Source organism: Ammospiza nelsoni, chromosome 8 (genome assembly GCF_027579445.1).
Source record: "Ammospiza nelsoni isolate bAmmNel1 chromosome 8, bAmmNel1.pri, whole genome shotgun sequence".
In the NCBI taxonomy this organism is placed as follows: Eukaryota; Metazoa; Chordata; class Aves; order Passeriformes; family Passerellidae; genus Ammospiza; species Ammospiza nelsoni.
This window is the reverse complement of record NC_080640.1, coordinates 37741734-37762848: the sequence shown is the minus strand read 5'-3', so window position 1 is coordinate 37762848 and position 21115 is coordinate 37741734. Positions and strand designations below refer to the sequence as shown.

Genomic DNA, 21115 nt, shown 5'->3' with positions numbered 1-21115 from the left:
CAAACAAGTTGAAAACAAACCAGAGCACCTGTCCTCCACCAAGAGCAAAAATGGTACCAGCTTAGACTTCAGTGGGAAAGCTGATCTAATGAAGGGGCAGCTTCTCTCTGCAAGTGAGAGGTGACTTCTCAAGAGCAAACAACCGGATGTGCAGAGGAGTATTCACCAGGAAAACTGATAAGTTTGTCACAGCTTAGATGTTACCATTTTTGTAAGGGGGACTTGAGAGTTTCCAATTGTCTCTTGTCAGTGAAATGCTTTTTCTCTGTTAACACTTGTTCCTCTGTGCCCTGGTTGTTGTAAAAAAATATTTATAGGTGTTGACCAGCTGCTTACTATAGCAGGTACAAAGCTGTAACAAGAGAATATCATCATAAAGTCAGAATTTTCACCTGAGCAATTATCTAAGAGTGGCAGATGGCTGGGATCTTTTAACAATATTTTATAGACCAATGAAATAGCCAGCATTTAACAGAAGAGTCTGCTTTGTTGCTCACACTGTGAAGCAGGTAACACAAAGCTCTCCAGTTTTACACCCCTGATCTTGCAGAAGGAAATAGATGATATATTATCATGTCTGTTAATTCTCCCCTCTCCCCACCTGAGGAAATGAAATCTTTTGAAGGTAACAAATTGTCCAAACCTTCCAGCTGATGCAAAGACAGACAATGAATATTCTCTGGTAATTGCAAATTTCTTCTTAGGCTGTTTGGTCCAGACTGGGAAGGTTGCCAGCCCTTCATTCTGTAGCATGTGCTGTGAAATGATGAACTGGGTTATCAGCTATGCACTGATTTGTAAAATAGGTGCTATGAACTGTTTCCCTGTAATCTGGCTAGTTATTCCCCTGCTCCAAAGACAACTTCTTTCCAATGAGCTAAGTCTCAGTGTAATTCCTTCAGATAATCCTTTACTCAGAGATCATTGCTTTTGCCATTTTAGACCTAAAGATTTTTGATTTATCAAGGCCTTTCTGAGTTTTTAAGAGATATTTTCATGAAGTTAGGCAATATTTTAGCTAGATTTGGATTCTGAATGCAGAATTTAGAAAGCAAAATAAATTTTCCATTTGCCAGTCACAGAAGGGCAGAAAACAAACTTATTTATGCCCTGTTTAGGGCCTGCTCATATTTCACCTAGGGCAGTAAAGTGCAGATTTCTGTTCTCCTCTTTTGGCAGAGCAAATGATATGGAAAATTGAATCTCAACTTTCGTGGCACTGAGAATACAACTTTCCTTTTTTCCTTTTTTCCTTTTTTCCTTTTTTCCTTTTTTCCTTTTTTTCCTTTTTTCCTTTTTTCCTTTTTTCCTTTTTTCCTTTTTTCCTTTTTTCCTTTTTTCCTTTTTTTCCTTTTTTTCCTTTTTTCCTTTTTTCCTTTTTTCCTTTTTTTTTTCCTTTTTTCCTTTTTTTTTCCTTTTTTCCCTTTCCTGTCGTTTCTATCTGCTTTAGTTAATTGGGTTTCTGAGTAACTCTGCTTTGAAACTGGGCAGGCAGGTGAGGCACAAAAGACAAACCAGGGCTTATGGAGCATTTTTGGGGGACACAGTCCTCTGCTTATATGCTGAAGGAGAATGCTGTCCTTAGTTCAGAATTCTCCCACAGACATTTCCAGCAGGCTGCTGCAAAACTAATGGCAGTGAAGAAACAAAGGATCAAATTGCCAGGAAAAGTCTCTCCTGTTCTGTAGTTCATCTCCTGCAAAAAGAATCCTCCCAGAATTTTCACCTGAGGTTTATAAAAGTGACAGAAAGGGAAACTGTCTGCTGTGTTTTTTGAGAGGGAACGTTCTGAGGAGGATAATGAATGCTCTGGCTGTGCTGTGTGGTGGAAATGAAGGGAACAGGCCCAGGCTGAGTATAAAGAAAATGGTTATCCTGTGTATTTTTTGAGCTGGCTGGCACGTAGTAAGGGAAAATGTGACGGAATTTTGTAAGGCAAATAATTCTCCATTATCCAGTAGCTAAAATGAAGAATGAAAAGTAATTATTATGTCTAAGATAACAAGCTGAAAAGCAAAGTCTGAGTAAAGGCTGGCAGTCAGTGGGAAATGTTCTGAACAATTGTGTGTCAGAGTCAGTAAAAGCCTTGCTGATGTGGGAGAGGTGTGTTCAGTCATCTGGGGAGTCTGGTGTGCCCCTGCTCCCTTTGGCTGGCAGTTCTTACTGCGCTTCCCTCTCTGTCACAGAATCCTACATCCATTGTGGTTGGAAGGGATGTGCAGGTCTAGTCCTTCCTGCTGCTCACAGCTTTGTCTGCGTTCTATTCAGACCAAGAACAACCTCTCTGAGTTCTTTATTCTGGTGAATTCCATTATCCTGGCAGTGATTCCCCATCTCTCCCACCCCAGTCCTCAGCAGCTTCATTTTCACTGTTACTGTTCACTCACCAGCCTCCCAGAAGTGAAAAGCCAGAGACAATTAACCTGTTAATGCAGAATTAAGGTTATGTGGCAATGTTTTTCTAGTATTCTGCATTCACTAAAATTTAAATACCTAAAAAGCATTGTCAGAGGAGAAGGATGTATGCTGATTACCTCAGAGCTTCTTGAATCTGTCTGGAAGCACTTTAAATGAAATATTTACTCCTAATACAATATTAGCTACTTTTTGGAGCAATTAAGCAAAGCTGAGTGTATAAAGCAGGTTAGTTGAAGTAGGCCTTGCTATGGAAGAGGAAATGGGGACTGTTTGTCAATCCCCACATTTGTGGGCAGATTTAGGAGATTGTAGAATTGAGTGGTCTGGGCTGGAAGGGACCTTGAAACCCATCTGGTTCCAGACCCCTGCCTTGGGCAGGGAAAGCATCAGCTAGACCAGGTGGCCTAGAATTCAGATGTAAATAGCCTGTAGCCTGAGAATTCTGATGTAAATACCTGCACATTGGAGAGTCAGTCTCTTTGCTGGAGCTGAGACAGAACAAGGTTTCCAGTCTAGTTTTCCTACAAGAAGGTTTGCTGCCTCATGGTGGCCCAGTGGCTTTCTGCTCACTGTTATCAGGGTTAATGTGGTCAAATGAAGGTCGAAGGGGTTTGTTCCATTGTACTTCAAGAAGTTGAAGGATGCATTTGTTAAGAAGGTAAATTACTCTCTTGGAAGAAATTCACTGGTTTTGGTTATAGCTGCTTTGGTGAAGAGAATGCTGTTCTAGGAGAAAGTTGTTATTAAGATCATGATTAGCTAGGTTATCAACATTACAATTGCCTAGGTTCATAGCTGAGACATGACTAGTCTGAGTAAAATTTGCTGTGTTCATTCTGGAATTTAGTAGCAGTTGGAAAGGAGCAGGAGGGCATATTGCAAACACAGCTTCTGGTTAGAGTGATTTCTAAGGATTAAACAAGAATGCTCTGTTGTATGTACTCTCCATTGTCTCCTCTTCTCCTGTCCATTTCCAATTCCTTCTTTTTCCCTTCTGGTCCTACAGAGCCAGCAGCATGTTACAGAGTATTAATACATTAAAAATTCAGTGTTGCCTGTGCACATTGTTGAGGGGAAGTATGAACCATCTCCTGTAAGTTTAGAATATAAGCTGAGCTGAGATTCTTAGGTGACTGTAGCCAGAGAAGAGAAATGGGCACCCCCGAGGCCCAGGTCCTTGCAGACCTTTAGATGTGCATGAGGAGGATGAGGAGGATTGCCCTAAAATCAGTAATTTCTTCAGCTGACACAAGGAGGGTGTGTTTGGGAGGGCTGGGGCCAAGCTCCACGAGCTCATGTCACCCTGCATGTTTCTGGGGGAAGTGCCCAGGGGACAGCTGAAGTCTGGACATGGAGCAGTGACCCCTGCCCAGTTGGATATGTTGACATTTTCACTTTTCCTGGCTTCCCTTTATCTCTGTCCTGTCCCAGTGTTCTCGTGCTTCGTGTCTGCCCGTGCTCTGTACAGATCCTCACTGGGTCCAGGCTGCCCTGGGTGCTTCTGCAGGGACCTTCCCTGCTGGCAGAGCTCTCTGAGCTTGCCTTGTGTGAAGCTTTAGGGGAGGAGAGGCACTGAAACATGCTGGGAGTCTAAGCTGGTGCTTCCTTCATTTCCCCAAGGTCCTGGATGCTCAGTGGGGAAGCTGACAATGCAGAAACCTGTCTGCAGGCTGAATTTTGTGCCCATGAAATGGAGGGCAAGGAATGAAGCAGAAGCAGTTAGCATCTCAAGTCAAACCTTATTGTAGTCATGTTAAAAGAAATGAGAGAAAGACATCAAGCTCTGGAAAGGATTAATGTTACTGTAGGATTCTCACTCATGCAGGGAGAGAAATTTCCTGTAATCTGAAGCCTTTATCAGCTAGTTAAACTGATAATTTTTGGCTGCCAGCTCTGTAATTAGTAGATACTTAAGACATATTTTTGTACTTCTGTTTTGGTGGTGATGTGGCACAGAATTTTGGGTGGGTTTGGTTTTACTGTGTAGGTTGGGTTGTTTTGTTGATGGGGTTTTTCTGTGAAGTTTTTTTTGTGCTTTTTTTTAGCATTCATGAGATTAGATACTGATATTTTAGATTCATTCATGCATATGTGAATGAAAATAAACCTTAAGGAGAAGCTGCCAACTCAATCAATGCTTTGTTTGCCCTAAGGTAAAATTGGGAAGAAATACACACTTCAGTTAGTGTTTTCTGGGAACAGAAGGGAAGGCAGTGTTTCAGACTGCAGGTTGAAGTTTCTAAAAACATGAAGTATTATGTCTCTTTTCCCTGAAAAATAATCTGGAGGGGCTTGCACAGATCATGATAGATCCTGAAGAACATTGCCTAGGGGGTACCTTTGTGCTATTCCCTCTTTTCTCTCCTCACTCATCTCCCATCCTTTTTCTTCTGTTGTCTTCTGGCTTTGGGCTTGCAGCCTCCAGCTCACTGTTAGAGACAGACACCATATTTCTGTCTTATGTTCCATGGTGTACTGGATACTCTAAGATTTTACCTTTTTTGCAAGTTAGCCTGCTGTTTCCTGGAGCTCTCTGTCAAATTTTGTAGGCATATTCCTTCAGGAAAATCTGTCCCATTAACATGAGGCACGCATGTTAGCTCAGGAGCCTTCTCATGTATGTGCTTGGTCTTTCTTGGCATCACAATGCCCTTTGCTGAGGGAGGTTGTGGTTAAATAGTGCTGAAAGAGTCTGCCACAAAGGGAATAATAAATTAATTTTCTCTAGCACCTACAAACAGCAGCATTTGTGCCCACTTGTCTGCATCAGTTGCTGCCACCCTTGGTGTGAGACAGAATGACAGAGTTGTCAGATGGAGCATCAAGAAAAAATATTAGAAATTTTCATTTTGTTTCTTAGATTTGGCAGATGAAGACTGTTTAGCTAATACAATTAGAGAACAAAGGATATGTGTTTTCCTTGTTCTAAGTAATTATTTTTCTGTACTTTTCTATTAATTTAAAAATTCTTCACTTGAAATTGCCAGGAACTTTGGACATTAAGTGATTACTGGTGATTTTATTTCTGAGTAGTGACTAAGACAGTGTCTTGCTTGTAGATATAGGTATTTTATTAAAAGAGCTGCAAGTGCCAAGAAAATCTATTTCATAAGATTGCTGATGGAAATTTAGCCTTGGGCATTGTCTGAACTTCAGTATGTAGCAAAAAGGTGGGAATTAGATTAACTTGGGGTGGGTTTTTTTGTTTTGAGTTTTTTGGGGTTTTTTTTCTGTCTGAATGCAAGAAAGATGGTAACAGGGAGTTGTATGCTGGGACTTGCACTTTCCATTTAATGGCTTTAAGTTCTCTTAACTTTGGCACTGGAATTTGCTAAATCTAAGGATGGATGTTCTTACCATTTATTTGATGTCAGATATCTTTCTGGAGTTCATCAAAGCATTATGAGTCTGTGGGAGTGTCTTTTGCTGTGCTGGATAGTGCCTTTATTGGAAAACTTGGAATCCTTTTCTGATGAACACTCTGAGGTACCATGCCTGGGGAATAGGAGTTATCTGAAAGGAAGCTGACTTTTTGTACAAAGTTTCTGTGCTTCCCATTTTATCATGTCAACAGATGGGAAAAGATAGAAATCATTTTTTGGCTAGACTGTCTCTGCATAGATTTCTAATTTTATGGTTTAGGTCTTGCAGAAAGGGAATGTTGTATTTTCTGTCTTGTCTTCAGGAGACCAAGTTGAGTTTTATAATGCTTCTTTACGTACTAAATTTTTAACATTTCTAGTAATTATTTTTCTTTTCTCTTTTCATAATGTCTCCATTTAGTTCACAATTTAATTTTTTTTAGCTGAGCTGAGAGACTTTAATTCAAATGCTTCAACTGAGTCCTTATCAGTGCCAAGTGGAGTGGAAGGGCATCGCCTTTTTCTTGGATGACATGCAGAGGAAGAGCTATTGATTTTGTCCCAGAGACAGTCTGAGTCATGGCTTTGTCAGACAGCTTTATTAGCCATTGGTTAGCTCAGCTGAGATATGATTTTTGCCCATTTTTGACTAACACCAAACTCCCAGCGGGAAATCAGAAGGTGCAGTGCACTTGCTCATGATAATTGCTCTGGCAACCATGGCAATCTGACAATTTCCTTAAACATCTATCAATCCACTGTTACACTTAACTCTTCTGCTAGACATTGACTCATGACAAAGAGATGGTCTATCATCCTAATCTTCCTTTTCTGCTTTGGGGGAAGTAAGCTCCTTGGCTGAAAATCAAAAGTTGACCTAATGCATTTGTTATAGGAGGAGGAAGTAAGAAAGATAGAGGCTGAAACAATCTTAGCTGGACTCTGATCAGTGGTGTTCCTTTTCTATTAGATCTCCTAAGGCAAATGTATCGTCTTATTGAGCCTTGGGAAAATGAAGTTAAGCAAAGTTTTATTGATTGTGAAGTGGCTCATCTGGGAGGAGCTTCAGAACCTGGTGAGAGGCTGTGGTTATTCAGCATGTGCTGATGGGCAGAAGCTCACCATGGTTCCTGTGGGTGCTGGGCTGCCAAGGCCTTGGCAGGGGTGACACACACACATGGATGGCACTGGGCAGGCTCCCTGCAAGGCCTTGGCAGGGGTGACACACACATGGATGGCACTGGGCAGGCTCCCTGTAAGGCACACATGGATGGCACTGGGCAGGCTTCCTGCAAGGCCTTGGCAGGGGTGACACACACACATGGATGGCACTGGGCAGGCTCCCTGCAAGGCCTTGGCAGGGGTGACACACACATGGATGGCACTGGGCAGGCTCCCTGCAAGGCCTTGGCAGGGGTGACACACACATGGATGGCACTGGGCAGGCTCCCTGCAAGGCCTTGGCAGGGGTGACACACACATGGATGGCACTGGGCAGGCTCCCTGCAAGGCCTTGAAAGGGTGACACACACACATGGATGGCACTGGGCAGGCTCCCTGTAAGGCACACATGGATGGCACTGGGCAGGCTCCCTGCAAGGCCTTGGCAGGGGTGACACACACACATGGATGGCACTGGGCAGGCTCCCTGTAAGGCACACATGGATGGCACTGGGCAGGCTCCCTGCAAGGCCTTGGCAGGGGTGACACACACACATGGATGGCACTGGGCAGGCTCCCTGCAAGGCCTTGGCAGGGGTGACACACACACACATGGATGGCACTGGGCAGGCTCCTTGCAAGGCCTTGAAAGGGTGACACACATGGATGGCACTGGGCAGGCTCCCTGCAAGGCCTTGATAGGGTGACACACACATGGATGGCACTGGGCAGGCTCCCTGCAAGGCCTTGGCAGGGGTGACACACTTGGATGGATGGCACTGGGCAGGCTCCCTGCAAGGCCTTGGCAGGGGTGACACACATGGATGGCACTGGGCAGGCTCCCTGCAAGGCCTTCAAAGGGTGACACACACATGGATGGCACTGGGCAGGCTCCCTGCAAGGCCTTGGCAGGGGTGACACACACACACATGGATGGCACTGGGCAGGCTTCCTGACACCCTGACGTGGGCCATGGGTGGATGGAGCAAGATAACCTTGCAGTGCTTTTCTAGTATGAGGTGGATGGTCAAAACAAAATTAATAAAATCTGTATCCCTCTTGGTTGTCCTTGCACACAGTATCTGAGAGCATACATCACAGTCTAATTTATATTCAGTTCTAAAATGGCTTGAAAGGAGTCTTGCCATGCCTACAGGTCCAGTTCCATTTCTGTTGAGCATCCACCCTCCAGTTTGCTGTTCCATAAAAGTGTTCTTTGTGCCATCCCTTAGAAAGTTTGGGGAACTGGGAATGTTCCACACCATGTGTTTCATTTGTACATTATGTCTGTGAGACCATGGGCAATTTTATTTTTTTATGCCCCTGAGATTCATATAGTATTAAATACCCAGGTAACTGATTTTCCATTATGGAGGCTTTGCTTGGTAGGTCGTGGAAGAGCCTTGCCTTTGTGTTTACACAGGATTCAGCCCTTTATTGCTGTCTTTGCTGGACAGCAAAAAGCAGTGTGTTCTTCACAGCAAGGCCCCTAAAGTGGTGGTTGTATTCTCCATTCTGTCCTCTTATCTGAAGAGAATAAGGACATTCTGTGTTTACAGAGATACCTTGTGATGCAGCCATTTCATAAACTGAACTGGAATTCATGAGTTTTTGCATAGGCAGCATCCCAAGGTAGTCATGCCAGACCCAGTTAGTAGATTAGGATTACCTAATGGTGTGTTTTATCTGTCCAAGTTACTGTGATTGTCTAATTTATTGGATAACATAAAACATAATTTAATACTCATGTACAATATGGCAGTCATGTGAATTTACAAGAAATCTGTAAGCTCTGAATTAATTCATGGCTTAGTGCAAGGGAAGGTTCACTGATGCTTCTGAAGATGGAACAGAGCTATTGACTTCACAAAATGCACTTCTGATGTTCTTGTCATACACTCTCTTGTGAGACAAAGCAGATTGCAGATCTGTGTAGGAAAGGAAATTCAGAACCAGCACTAATGGGGAAGTTTTTAGGAGGTATGTAAGCTTTAAAGCAGTAAATATATTATCATTTAAAGACATATTTTATGATACTACCTTTGTACCGTAAGTTCAATTTTATATTTGTATTACTTTGCTTGAAAAAAAAGGAGTATGTCCTTCAGGATTGTTTGTATAAATGTAAATATTAATGTACCACATAACTGTTCTCTCTGCAGTTTTTGACATTATTGTCTTCTAGCTTGATTTGAATCCTTACTCGTGCTTGTTACGCTCTGGATAAGGACCAGTCTGTAGTATCAATATTTTTTCCTTTGTCTTTATCCTTCCTGCTGATGTTTTTCCCCCATTTCTACATATTTGAGTGTCAAAGTAATGGTGTGCTAAGTACAAACTGCCAGTTGAAAAATTTATATCTAGAAAGATAGAAGGGTGATAATTTACTTCAGAGCTTGATTTAGCATGAACATCCTAAGGCATCAATGTAAAAGAAGTTAGTTTAGTTGTTGGGCAGTTGTTTGTCATTGGAGACTCATCTCATTATGGAAGATGTCACAGTGGCTTAAGATGGTTTCAACAATAATGTAGCAGATTTAATAATTTTTTATTCATTTTGTAAGTATTTAATTTGTATGTAATCTTTTGTGGTTTTCCTATTTTTATAGCACTTTCTGACTCAGTATTTGATTGTTGCTCTTGCTTATAGGAGAGTATTACAGTGCCTTTGAATTCTAGGAATCAGTAGAAGGTAGGAGAACTTTCAGCAGCTCAGTGTAGGTTTGTAGGGTAAGTTTGCAGCCTGCTGAGCTGTGTCAGCAGTGTGTGAGGGCCTGAGTGGTGGGTGCTAAAGCAGTGTCCTTGTTGTGAAAAATGCTAATCACTTGTTTTTAAAATTTTTAAAAGTTTAATAGTAATAAAATGGTGAAAAAATATAGTAACACAATTAGAGTAATAATCATTTGGACAAATTGAATTAGGAAAATATGAGACAATAAAAACAAAGTTACGGACGTCTGGGTGCCTTTTTCTGGGCATCACGAGCCCGAAAAAGGAGCCCCGTTAACAAAGGATTAACCCTTAAGAACAACAGCTTGTTGCATATTCATACACCTCATACATGGTGCATAAATTCCATTCAAGCACAGGATTCTGTCTGGTCAGTGTCAGCTTCTTCCTTCTAATCCTAACAGCGCCTCCAAGGTGGGAAGAAGTTTGTTTCTTCTGATAAGAAGGCAATAAATTCCCTTTCTCTGAAAGATTTAGGTGTCCTGTGGCTGCTATCTCACTGCAAGCTCTTTCTGTTAAACAAAGCATCTTACATAGCATAGTTTCTGTTTTAACAATTTTTATAGCCTGTCAGGATCCATCCTAGTGAACAGATACCCTGATGGTTCGTAGGAATGATCTCTGAGTGCAAAAACCAACACGGTACAAGGAGGTTTGCAGTGATAATCAAATCAAATGCAGTTTTATTGAAATAACCACAGCAAAAATGCGATAGAGGGATTAAGGGAGAGAAAAAGATAGAGAAAGAGAGAGGGAGAGAGGGAGGGGATATAGCTACCAACGCAGAGACAAAGTCCTTTGGTGCAGTCCAGCCGAGGATCTGCCTGCTATGCTGGGGAGATCTCAAAGGCTCTAGCTAACTCAGAGGTTTTTATTGCTGAAAATTGTGAGGGTGGGGGGGAACAGATACAATAGGGAACAGATGCAACAGGTAGTCCGTGTTCTCAGCAGTAAATGAGAGCCATTGTTTTCTTGGTTCAGTGGTCACAACCTGCAGGCAAACATCTTGCTTCAGTCAGCTTGCCTCCCCACACACCTCCCCCGGGCTGGGGGTGTCAGTCCCAGTCCTTGGAAGGAGCAGAGGGGCCTTTCAGGAGTTTCATGTCTCAGTCCTTGATGGACAGGTTCCTTACATCTCAGTCTGTCTGTCACGGTGGTTGTAAAACAGGTGAGGGTCTTCTGTGGGAGACCACCCGAAACTCAGGAGAAGTCCAGCCAGGCCGAGGGTGGGACAGCTTCCAGAGCTGCTATTGTTGCAAACGGGGCATGGTGTCCTCTTCTTAGCATACAGCAAACACTCCTGTGAAAACATAGCTTAACACTGAGCTTTCAGCTCTCAGGGCCCGTGGCGTGTGACTTTTCTCCTTCAGAGCCAGATATTCTAGACGGGGGGGTCTTCTCTTCAGTGGTCTCCCAAGGATGATCATGGGGCAGATGAGGGAAAATTTGGACAGACTCTCACAAAACCATATTTAACACAGTACTTAAGAGAATTAATACAGCATTACTTTCTAACACAACACATATAACATTCATTTGAATGTTTGCGAAAAGCCAATCATAACACACATGCATTTTTCCCACTTGTGCTTGCAGAGAGCCACATCCTGGAGGACGTGAACCGCTGCATCGTGGCGCTGCGGGAGCAGGACGCCGAGGGCCTGGACCGCGCCGCCGGCGCCATCCGCGGCCGCGCCGCACGGGTCGCGCACGTCGTGGCGGGGGAGATGGACAACTACGAGCCCGGAGCCTACACCCAGGGGGTGCTGGGGCACGTGCAGCAGCTCTCCGGGGCTGGTAAGGCCGAGCTTGGGGCTTTTGCGGCCTGTCACCTTTCCTTGGTGCGCTGCCTCAGCGGGGATCCCGCGGGCGCTGCTGTAACGCGCGGGGGTGCGCCGATGGTTCCCTCCGAGGCGGCTCCTTTCAGCCAGCTGTTGAGTTAGGACGAGACCATGCGGTTCAAACTGATTTTTAATGTTTTATTTGAATTACATAGTCTCTGTAAGCTTTCTTGAGTTATGGTATCCCCCCGTTACTGGCGTCCTTAATGCATGTAGCATTGTTTGGAGACTTGGAACTAATGAGGTAGCAGCTTCCCACTTCATTGCATCTCACCACGCCTGCTCTAAACAGATGAAAGGCAAACTTGGAGAAGGACATGTGTCACTGACATCTTTTGTGAAAAATCCTTTCTTTAGGATTTTTCCCCCTTCTGAGAAGCTGTAGCCTCAGCATCAAAATGTAAGCAGTGGTTATCTGCTGCTGTGGAATGCAACAGGTGGGTCTGTGATTGGTCTCAGGTGAATGTTTGGATTTACTGACCACTCATGGCAGAGCTGGGTCTCACTCTCTGCTGAGACACAGACCTTTGTTATTCATTCTTTTCTATTCTTAGCTTAGCTAGCTTTCTGAGAACTTTCTCTCTATTTCTTTTATTATAGTCATAATGTAATATATATCATAACATAATAAATCAAGCCTTCTGAACATGAGGTCAACGTTCTTGCCTCTCTCTTCATCCTGCAACACTTGTGACCAGTGTGACAGACGTGCATGATTTGTGTGTGCTCCCAGTTTAAGGACTGTTAAGCAGTAATCAGATGTCCCAAAAAGTCTTCCGTTTTACAAAACAAATTTGAAATTTTCTAAAATGTTTAGTAGTCTCCTTTACATTTCCATAATATTAAAACAGAGGGCATCCTGTATTGGAAAATGCCTGTACTGGCCACAGGGGGTGTAACTGCACTGTTCTATAAATGGTTCCTGTGTTTTCCATAAATGAGTCTCTGGCTTTTCATAATGTGTACTTAATTTAAAAAAAAAATAAAATCTATGGTATTCCCAGTACTTCCATGTTTTAAATGGTTGCAAGTCTCATAGTGGGGAGTTAAACTGCTCCTGAGAGATTTTCTGGCAAGTCCCTGGAATATAGGATTTGGCTTCCTGAACTCAGAGATCTAATTCCTTGCTCTTTCAATCTAAACAAATGTCAAGTACCTTACATTTAACTGACATTTTACCACCAGAAAAGGCAGGAATTTTGTTTGAGCTCTTTCTTAGTAAGTTCAGGTATGTCCAGGGCAGAACTGCCCTCATGTGAACAGGAGTAAACTGACATTGCAGTGAAGTGGCAAAAGAGAACAATGAGGAGAGTTTGAAATAGTCTTGCCTGTTTTTATCTTTTTTTCTGATATTTTGATAGGAAAATTGAAAAATGTTCAACACTGCTCTCCTTTCTTCATGATTTCTGGAAGTACTGTGACAAATACTGAGAGGGAAGCAGCATAGAAAAGCATAATTTAGATTCTCATGTAAAAGCTGAGCCTGTTTTTCTTGAAGCTAGTACTGTTTAAAGATGTTGGGAGTTGACACTGATTTCTGTTCTGTTGCCTTGCTTTGACAGTAATATATATAATATACCTGAACCTGTCCATCTGCAGAAGACAGGGAGGCATAAAACTGGTTGTGGTTGGAATGTTTGCTTGTTTCAAGGGACATCAAGCATGGTCACAATCTTAAATGACTTTGCAGTACTTCAGAGAATTCACTGTCTTTATATTGTTCAATAGGAGGGCAAAAAAGGCACACACACTTTTCATTTTCACCTGTATTTGTGATCTGCAGTGAACACATGTTGAACTGAGAGGGCTGCTTGGTTTTGTTTTACTTTTTCAGCTTACAGGTAAAATGCAGGTAGGTTGCAGCCCACAGGTGTAACCTAAACCATTCTATCCCAGCTGGGTCTTCAGGTCCAGCTGATTGCCAGGGGAAAGTTCACCAGGAGAGAACTCTGTATTTATGCTGCCATAAACTCCTCAGTTAACATCCACAGTAACCTCAGGCAGTGAAGGGTGTCCTTTATGCCTAAGGAAGAGGTAAAGTGTTACTCATGAGAAATTTTACTGCAGGCAGAGTATAGAATTAGTGAGAACAAAATTAAAGACAAAGAGCATACATGGAAATTGCAGAGAACTAAAAATAAAAATGGAAGAGTGAATGGGAGAAGAAATAGCAAAGATGCAAATTGGAGGTAACAGAAGGGAGAAAATGTGCATAAAGAGGAGCAGATATATTTACTGTTTGTTTTGACAAAGATCAAGGTTAAATTGTAGAATATATGATGAGGTAATGTATAAGAAAAGAAAGATATTTAATTCTCTGCATTGCAGTATGCAAGGAAAGAGCAAAGATCACTATATGTCTCTTATTGCATTTTGATAGGGTTTATGTACTATTGTATCGAAGCAAAATGAAACTTTTAGGAACTCTGTTTATAAAATCCTAAGGTATTTCTTCTTCAGAACTGGAAGGGTGATCTTGTTCTGTTCTTTTAAATACCAGTCTCCTCTGTTATTTTATTGCCTGCCAGAGTCTGCAGCAGTTAAATTTAAGTCAACAATTTATATTATGGCATATATCTGTTGGTAGAGTAAAAGGTTTGTATTGTAAATTTGGTCTGCAGTTCTGCTTTAATGCTGAACTCTAATGATATACATATAAGTGTAAAAACATAAATTCTTTAGTTACTTCAATGTCTACAGATCTTGTAAGAAAAACAAGGAAAAGGGTGGAGACAAAGATGACAAGTATTGTAACTGCCTCAAGTCTGCAGTGGGTCAAAGACATTTAGCTTTTAGACTTTTTTGGAGTGCTTGGGTTTGTGTTCAGTGATTTTCTTTAAAACCTTCACAGCCTTCAGTTACATTTTGGCAGCATATTTTAACATATTATGTGCCAGTATGAATGAATTGATTTAGTTACACTAATGTAACACCAGGATTGGTGTTGTGATCACCTTCCAGTCTCCCCTTTCCCTTCATAGCCCTTTCAGTGTGGGTGCTTCTACAGCCCTGTATTAATACTGACCTCCTACACCTGAACCAGGGCTTTCTTGTGCAGTAGTTTATTAATTGATTTCCCAGAGGGGATTAAATCTACTGCATTGCTTTTCTCTGGGGAAAGGTAATTTACCTTAGCCATAAAAAGACAGTGCTGTTTTCAAGATGCAAGCCTCCTTCCATCTTGAGCTTTTTATGCAGCTTTTCCATTTCCTGCAAGCCTGTGTGCACCAAGCTAATGGCTTGTACTTTCCTGGCTGCTTCACCTGCCTTTTTTAATTCCAGTTTACAGGTTTGTTACAGCAGCTTATGTGAAATGCCTGGCAGTTTCCTTTGTCCCCTGCCTCGAGTCTTCTGCAGTAGGGATTGTCTGTTCTTTGGAAATGTGGCTCTCTTTCACCCAAAAGGCAGCCTCCAGAGAGGGAATGCAAGAGGGGTTGTCTGTATTCTCCTGCCCACTCTGACATTTAGTACTTATTTTGTCATCTTCTGGTAAAGCCACCTGAGCCAGCGTGGGGAGACAGGAGCACTTCAGAGACTTCTCTGGCTTTTCCTAAGGGGTATCTTCAGATGGGATGAATGGGCAGTTGGAGGTCCTTTCCTCTTGTTGTAGAACAAAAGATATCAATATGACCAATTTTATTCTAATTTATTTATTTAGGGTGGCTAAAATGAGGTGAATGGGCCTTACTCATTCTGTGGGGCACACAAAAATCATAAGTTTTTATTAATTTAAAAAGGTTAATTTAGAATTTTATTAATTCAGAAAGTTTTTAATGAAAAAGTATTTTCCACTAGTTGTTCATCACTGTCAGAATAAGATCTATAGAGGATACTTGCTGTTCAAGTCTGTTTAGTGTTCAGTGATTTTCACTCTTGCTTATGAAACCCAAAGACTGCTGAAGAAGAGGATTGACTCCTGTCACTTCAAAATACATAAAAAAAGAAAATCCCCAAGCACTTGAAGAAGGAGAGAGGCCTGAGCATGCAAGCTTATAGAATTGGTTAACTTTGAAATTGGTGCTCAACCCAGACAGGGAACATTTTATCAGCAACTATTCAGCAGAATTACTGTAAGAGCTGAAAGGAACAAAAAATGGGCCAAGAAAAACACTGAGGGTATTTGCATGACTTAGCCTGAAACATGCTTTGTGATGAGTTCCATGGTGATTGTGAGATAATAACTTCAGTAATAGCCCTTGATTCTTGTGGTTTTTACTCTGTTACAGAGTCAGTAACTTCCATTTGGTGGAGAATGCAGTGAAGCTTTTTTTTTTTGAAGGCTCTGTTTGAATCCTTCTTTAGAAACTGGATTTTGCTTCTGATGTAAGACTATTCTGAAAAATAGGGGGAAAGACCAACATTTTTTTGGGTTCCAGGTAATCAAAAAATGACCCTGAACATTGAAATTTCTTTTTGCCAATCTTTTCTTCTTTTCCTCTAGCTCAGAAATATTTTTGCTTCGCTGTTAATAGCAGTGTAATGCCCATGTTGATTATAGGCACTGTGTGGGCATTAAGGTGCCTTTAACTCCACATCTGCTTCTTTGAGATGCTGTTGCACTTATTGATCATTCAAAGCACTGAGAAGAAGCTGCTCTCAGTGCCCAGCACAGATGCCCTGTTCAGGGCAGTCCTTGAACACACACTCAGAGTCTCCAAGAACCTTCCTCCTCAAGAGAAATCTTAGTTAGAGCAGCCTTGAAAATGCAGCATTGTCATGCAGTAAATACATGTTTCTGAAGGTAAGAAGTTTGGTTTTGTGGTGTGCAGTTGAGGTTTTGATGCTTTTTTGGTTGTTAGGTCATTTTCCTGGATTAGGACTGTAAATGCCCTTCTGCTGCCTGTCGTGGATGTGGCACACGTGGTCTTGCTCCATCTGAGCTCCATGGGGAGTGGGAGGGAGGTAATCATTGCTCCCCTGGTAATGAACCTGCCACTTTGGTGAAGCCTGGTTTACCTGCAGCCTGGTTTTGGAGCAGAGGACACGTGGGGAAGCTTCCTTAAAGTCAGAACACCACTGAGCACCAGCGTTGTCTTTGCTTCTGCAGTTTCCACAGGCCCTGCAGGCAAAGTGGGGATGGCAGTGTACTAATGGGCAGTAAGGGCTTTGTTTTTCTCTCTCCAGTGTTTTGTGGGCTGGGGTTTTTGTTGGTTGGTTTGTTGGTTTTTTTCAAGCAGAATTGCCCTTCTGTAGTCATTGTGTGTGACGATTTGTGATACTCTTCCCTCACCTGGAGCTACATTAAGAAGTGACTTGTTGCTTTCCAATGTCTGCATAACTTTAATACATCCCTTTTAATATATCTCTGTCTTTTAGATCTTAAGGACCACTAGACTGGTCTGGTTCAGTAGAGTCCCTTCATTAATGACAGCCCTTCCCTAAGGTGATAACAAGATCAGGGACTCTGCTCTTCCTTTCACTGCGTTTTTTTAACTGAAGCAAGCTCTTGAACTTGCACAAGGTTATCTCCATGCCCATATCAAAGCCATTCCTTTCATTTCAGCTGTGACTTTCTTGCACAAGCTTTTAAGTGCCTTGACCTCTGTAATTTTAAGGACATTTCATTCCAGCTTACAGACTTCCAGCTCTGTAACCTTTCCAGTTATTTGGAATGTGTTTTCCAGAGCCTCTGGGACACAGTTTTATCTCATTACTGTTATCATAATGTTTATCTTGTAGCCTTGATCCTACAAGCCCTGATGCTATTGTTGCTTTGCATTCCTGGGGAGTTGCAAGCATGCTGTGCCTGTTGCACTTGCCCATGGTTAACTTGCTGTGTCTCAGGCACTTGTTGATTATTTATTTCCTTTGCCAGTCCACATTCACAGAATCCTTTCATCCTCTTGCCTTTTAGAACAGTGCAATATGTTGGAGATGACATCTTTCTTACAGAAGCTGAAGTTTTTGTCTATTTTACAAATTTTTTGCAGTAGGAACATTTTAGTTCTTAATGAGCAGCTTTGGCTTCACCTGATGTGTCCTGGAGGCAAAGCTGGTCAGACCTGCCTGCTGGGTTATCCCAGTCTGTACTGGAGTCTTTGGAATACTTTGGAATTTACCACTCTTCTGACCATTTGCTTTTGTAACCTTTACATGTCAGAGCATGATTTGCCTCCTAAGCAGGATTGTGAACTGAGTAACTGGATTTCATAGATTATCAGTGCTTAAGAGTTCATTTTCTATTTCATAGTATCTATGAGGACTGTTTTGGTTTAAATTGTGAATATGAGTCCAGTTTCAGTAAGGATTTCCTTAGACCTGAAAATCTGCAGGATGTTTTTGTTCTTCAGCTGTAGCTCATTCTTAAGTTCTTCATAGAAATAATTTCCTAACTGTAATGTGGAACAATTTTCATTTTTGCATGTAATACACTATGTTTTATAGCAAAAGTCATAATTTTGTGACATGCCCCATCATAATCAAAATTAAATGATCGCCCCACCTTCCTCCAATAATACTTTCAACTACATACATCTAACTCTGTTTAAGATATTTTTAGTGATTCCTTTCTGGCAGCATGCCCTCAGCTCTTCGTGCTTCCTTCCGTGCAAACCATGAACTTTCAGATGTGGAAATGATGCAGCAGCTCTTGATGGGGGGAGCATATGCATAATTCAGTAGTATTTATATATGCCTGTGTATGTATGCTTGGATTGTAAATCTGTTCATGTAGTAAAATTGATTCTTGCTGAAATCATAGGCGATAAGCTTGTCTTCATTTTGGTCACCTTGTCTCAGTAAGTCTGTCACCACCATCCATTGCACTATTGGGAGAAGTGGCATTGAATTCATTATGTACCAAATAAATTTCTGTAACTAGGGCTTCTCCTCACTTTCTAGGGACTGTGTTCTGTTTTCTACCAGAATCCCCATCTCTGAGGCTGGTTTTGTTTGCTGCAGGCTTTGTTTTGTGTCCCAGTCGATGAGAACACCAGAGCTCCTCCTCAGTTTACCCAGTGCTGTCAAACAGCTGCAGTGGATTGGAGTGATGCAGTAGGCAGCAGACAAAGTGCAAGGAATGCATCCATCGGAACTGAAGCGTTTGCCATGGAGTTTCATACAGGAATGCACAACTGTCTGTCACTCACACACCTTTTGATTGTTGTCAGGCATTAAAAATTCAAAGATGAGCAGCTCCAGTCAGCAGATGGAAAGACCTGTATCTTGGTATTGTGTAAAAAAGTTGTTGCAGAAATCCCCACCCTTCCCAAGCACTGTAAAACAGCAGCCATGCTTTGCTCGTGGAATATTGGGCCTTAGCAGCCAGGCTAGGCAGGGAACTGTTGGTGGCCCTCCTAATCAACAGGAACATTTAGGGAAAACCCACAGGTGTTCCAACAGCTTGTTTAGTTGAGGGGTTTGTGGAGTTTTTTTCTTAGGGTTCAGTTTTATAATTTCTTTCCTGACCTGAAGCTTCAAGTAGCATTCCCTGTGCCAGAACGTGTTTTCCCAGGAACGGTATTTTTGGTGTTGAGGGAGGCTTAAAATAATTGCCTGGTACTGATTCCTTGGTCTGAAGTCAGAAGTGTTTAGTGAGCAATTCTGGATGATATCAGCACACTGTTGGTTTTGATATGCTTATTTTTTAGGAAGGGGAGGCTAGATTTCAGGAGATACCGTGAAGCAGATCTCTGAGGAAGCATTCATGGTAAAATAAACCATATTTAATGATAGTATGCCAAACATAAAGTGGATACATGGATTGTAACAGGAGTGCCAGGATAAGATGGGAAGGATGAAAGGGTGTGACCCTTGGTAAGAGGATGGCACTGACTGTGCACTTTCCAGAGTAGCCTTGTCAAACTCCAGGTGTTGGGGAAAAGCTTTCTGGGGAGCAGAGGGTGCTGGGGATGACTTGTGAGAAGGGCAGGTGGCAGCCAAGGGACAATGGATGGAGACTGCAGCTTCCCCAGAGAGCTGCACTGACTCTGCTGCCACTCACTCTTGGTACAGACAGGTGGCACAGCTGGGGCAGGGGCCGCAGGCTGCAGCAGAGAGAATCAGGGGGAGTGTGGGCAGAGCAGGGGATTTATTCACTCTAGTGCAGCCCTAGAGCAAAGCTGCAGTGACATTTCTGTCTTTAGAGGTTTTCACAACTTAGCTGGACAAAGATGTGACTGATGTTGTGTTGGTTTTATGTCTAAGGAGGTGATAGGCAGAATCCTTTCAAATTATGTGTATAGGATGTTTTGCTTGTGTTAGATGCCAGCTGCATTCACTTAAGAACCATCTTTTCTGGGTAATTAAATGCTTTAATGTGTGCATTCATACTCTGCTGTAGCAATGTCAAATTCTTAGAAAAGAGTTCTTTTTCTGCTTAGTGACTTGCTTGTTACTAGAAATACATACTGTTACTATTAAGAAGGACTTTGAGTGTAAAAATGCTTGCATATACTTTGTTCAAAATCTGCAAATTTCTCCAGAATGTTAATGCAGACCTCATATATGAAGTGTTTGTCTATTAAATGGTGGTCAGGCATAGAAACATGGCAAATGGATGCAGTCCATCTGTGTGGTTTAGTCTGATATGTTTCCAGATAGGCAAAGAAGCATTTAGAACCTGTAGGTGCTCTGTTTTTTCAAAGAGTTTGTTTACTCTTCAGTGTGTTCTTTTCAAACCATGGCAATTACTTTCTTTTCCTGAGAGCTAATAGTAAAATTTTCAGCAGTACTCCAGATTTCTTTCCAGTAACAACATTGTCCTCTTGTGTTTATTTAATTTGTCCACTTGTCTTGCTTGTCTTTTATTCTGTGGGATAGGTAAGTAAGAACCTGTACCTAAAAACACATTTAGATTTTGTATCTCAATAGTATTAGAAGCAAGGCTAGATTTATTCAGTGTAGTTTTGTTCAGTTTTTAACCATTGTTTGTGAGCTGATAACTGGCTTTTTTGAATCTTCAGTAGTCTGTATGTTGGAGGAAAATCATTATGTCTGCATTGTAGGCTGGGAGGAGGCTTTCTTGTAGTCCATCTTTGTAAACTCTAAACCCCAAGCAGAGAACAAAAACACCTTGGGAACCTTTTCAGCCTTTCCATAGTCTCTGCACGGAATTGGATGTAGCAGGAAATGTAATTGGCAGTCCCTCTCTTGTCTGCAGCCGTCCCCTGCAGTTGGAGCTGCCCCTCAGTGTCTGTACCTGTTACAAGTGATTCTCCAGCTGTTCCTGTGCTTCCTTGTGCAGAGCTTTCTTTAGCTGAGCAACTTTGCCCTGCTGATGACAGTAGCATTAGCACTAATAACTGTAAATGTTGCTAATTAATTTAAACACTAGTTGATGGAGAGATTTCAGGGGAATACTGAAGAAGGTTCTTTTAAATGTTATTGATAAGCAGTTGGGTAAGATGGGATGTCTTTGTAGGGCAGAATGTGTAATACAGGATGCAGTTATGGTTGGCATACTGAGTGCCAACAGCCCCTTCAGGTTCCTGCTTTGAACCCTTAGAGAGTGCCACTTGAGTCTGTCACCTTGGCCACGAAGAAGCTGCCCATTGGTATTTCAGCTTCTGCAGCTAGCAGGTTTACTGCTCTCAAATGTTGATGTGCTACAGTTGAACATTCTTATTAAATGTGGCAGCATCCCTTTATCACTGTTGATTTTAA

At 42.1% G+C, this 21115-nt stretch overlaps 1 protein-coding gene across 6 annotated transcripts in view; it reads left to right on the top strand.

The window, feature by feature from the left end:
* CTNNA3 (catenin alpha 3) overlaps positions 1-21115 on the top strand; it is a 416298-nt gene that overhangs the window by 305531 nt on the left and 89652 nt on the right. For all 6 annotated transcript variants that reach the window (XM_059476985.1, XM_059476984.1, XM_059476986.1 and 3 more), the window contains one exon: positions 11268-11468. In XM_059476985.1, the coding sequence (XP_059332968.1) occupies positions 11268-11468 (201 nt within the window). The remainder of the gene's footprint in view (positions 1-11267; positions 11469-21115) is intronic.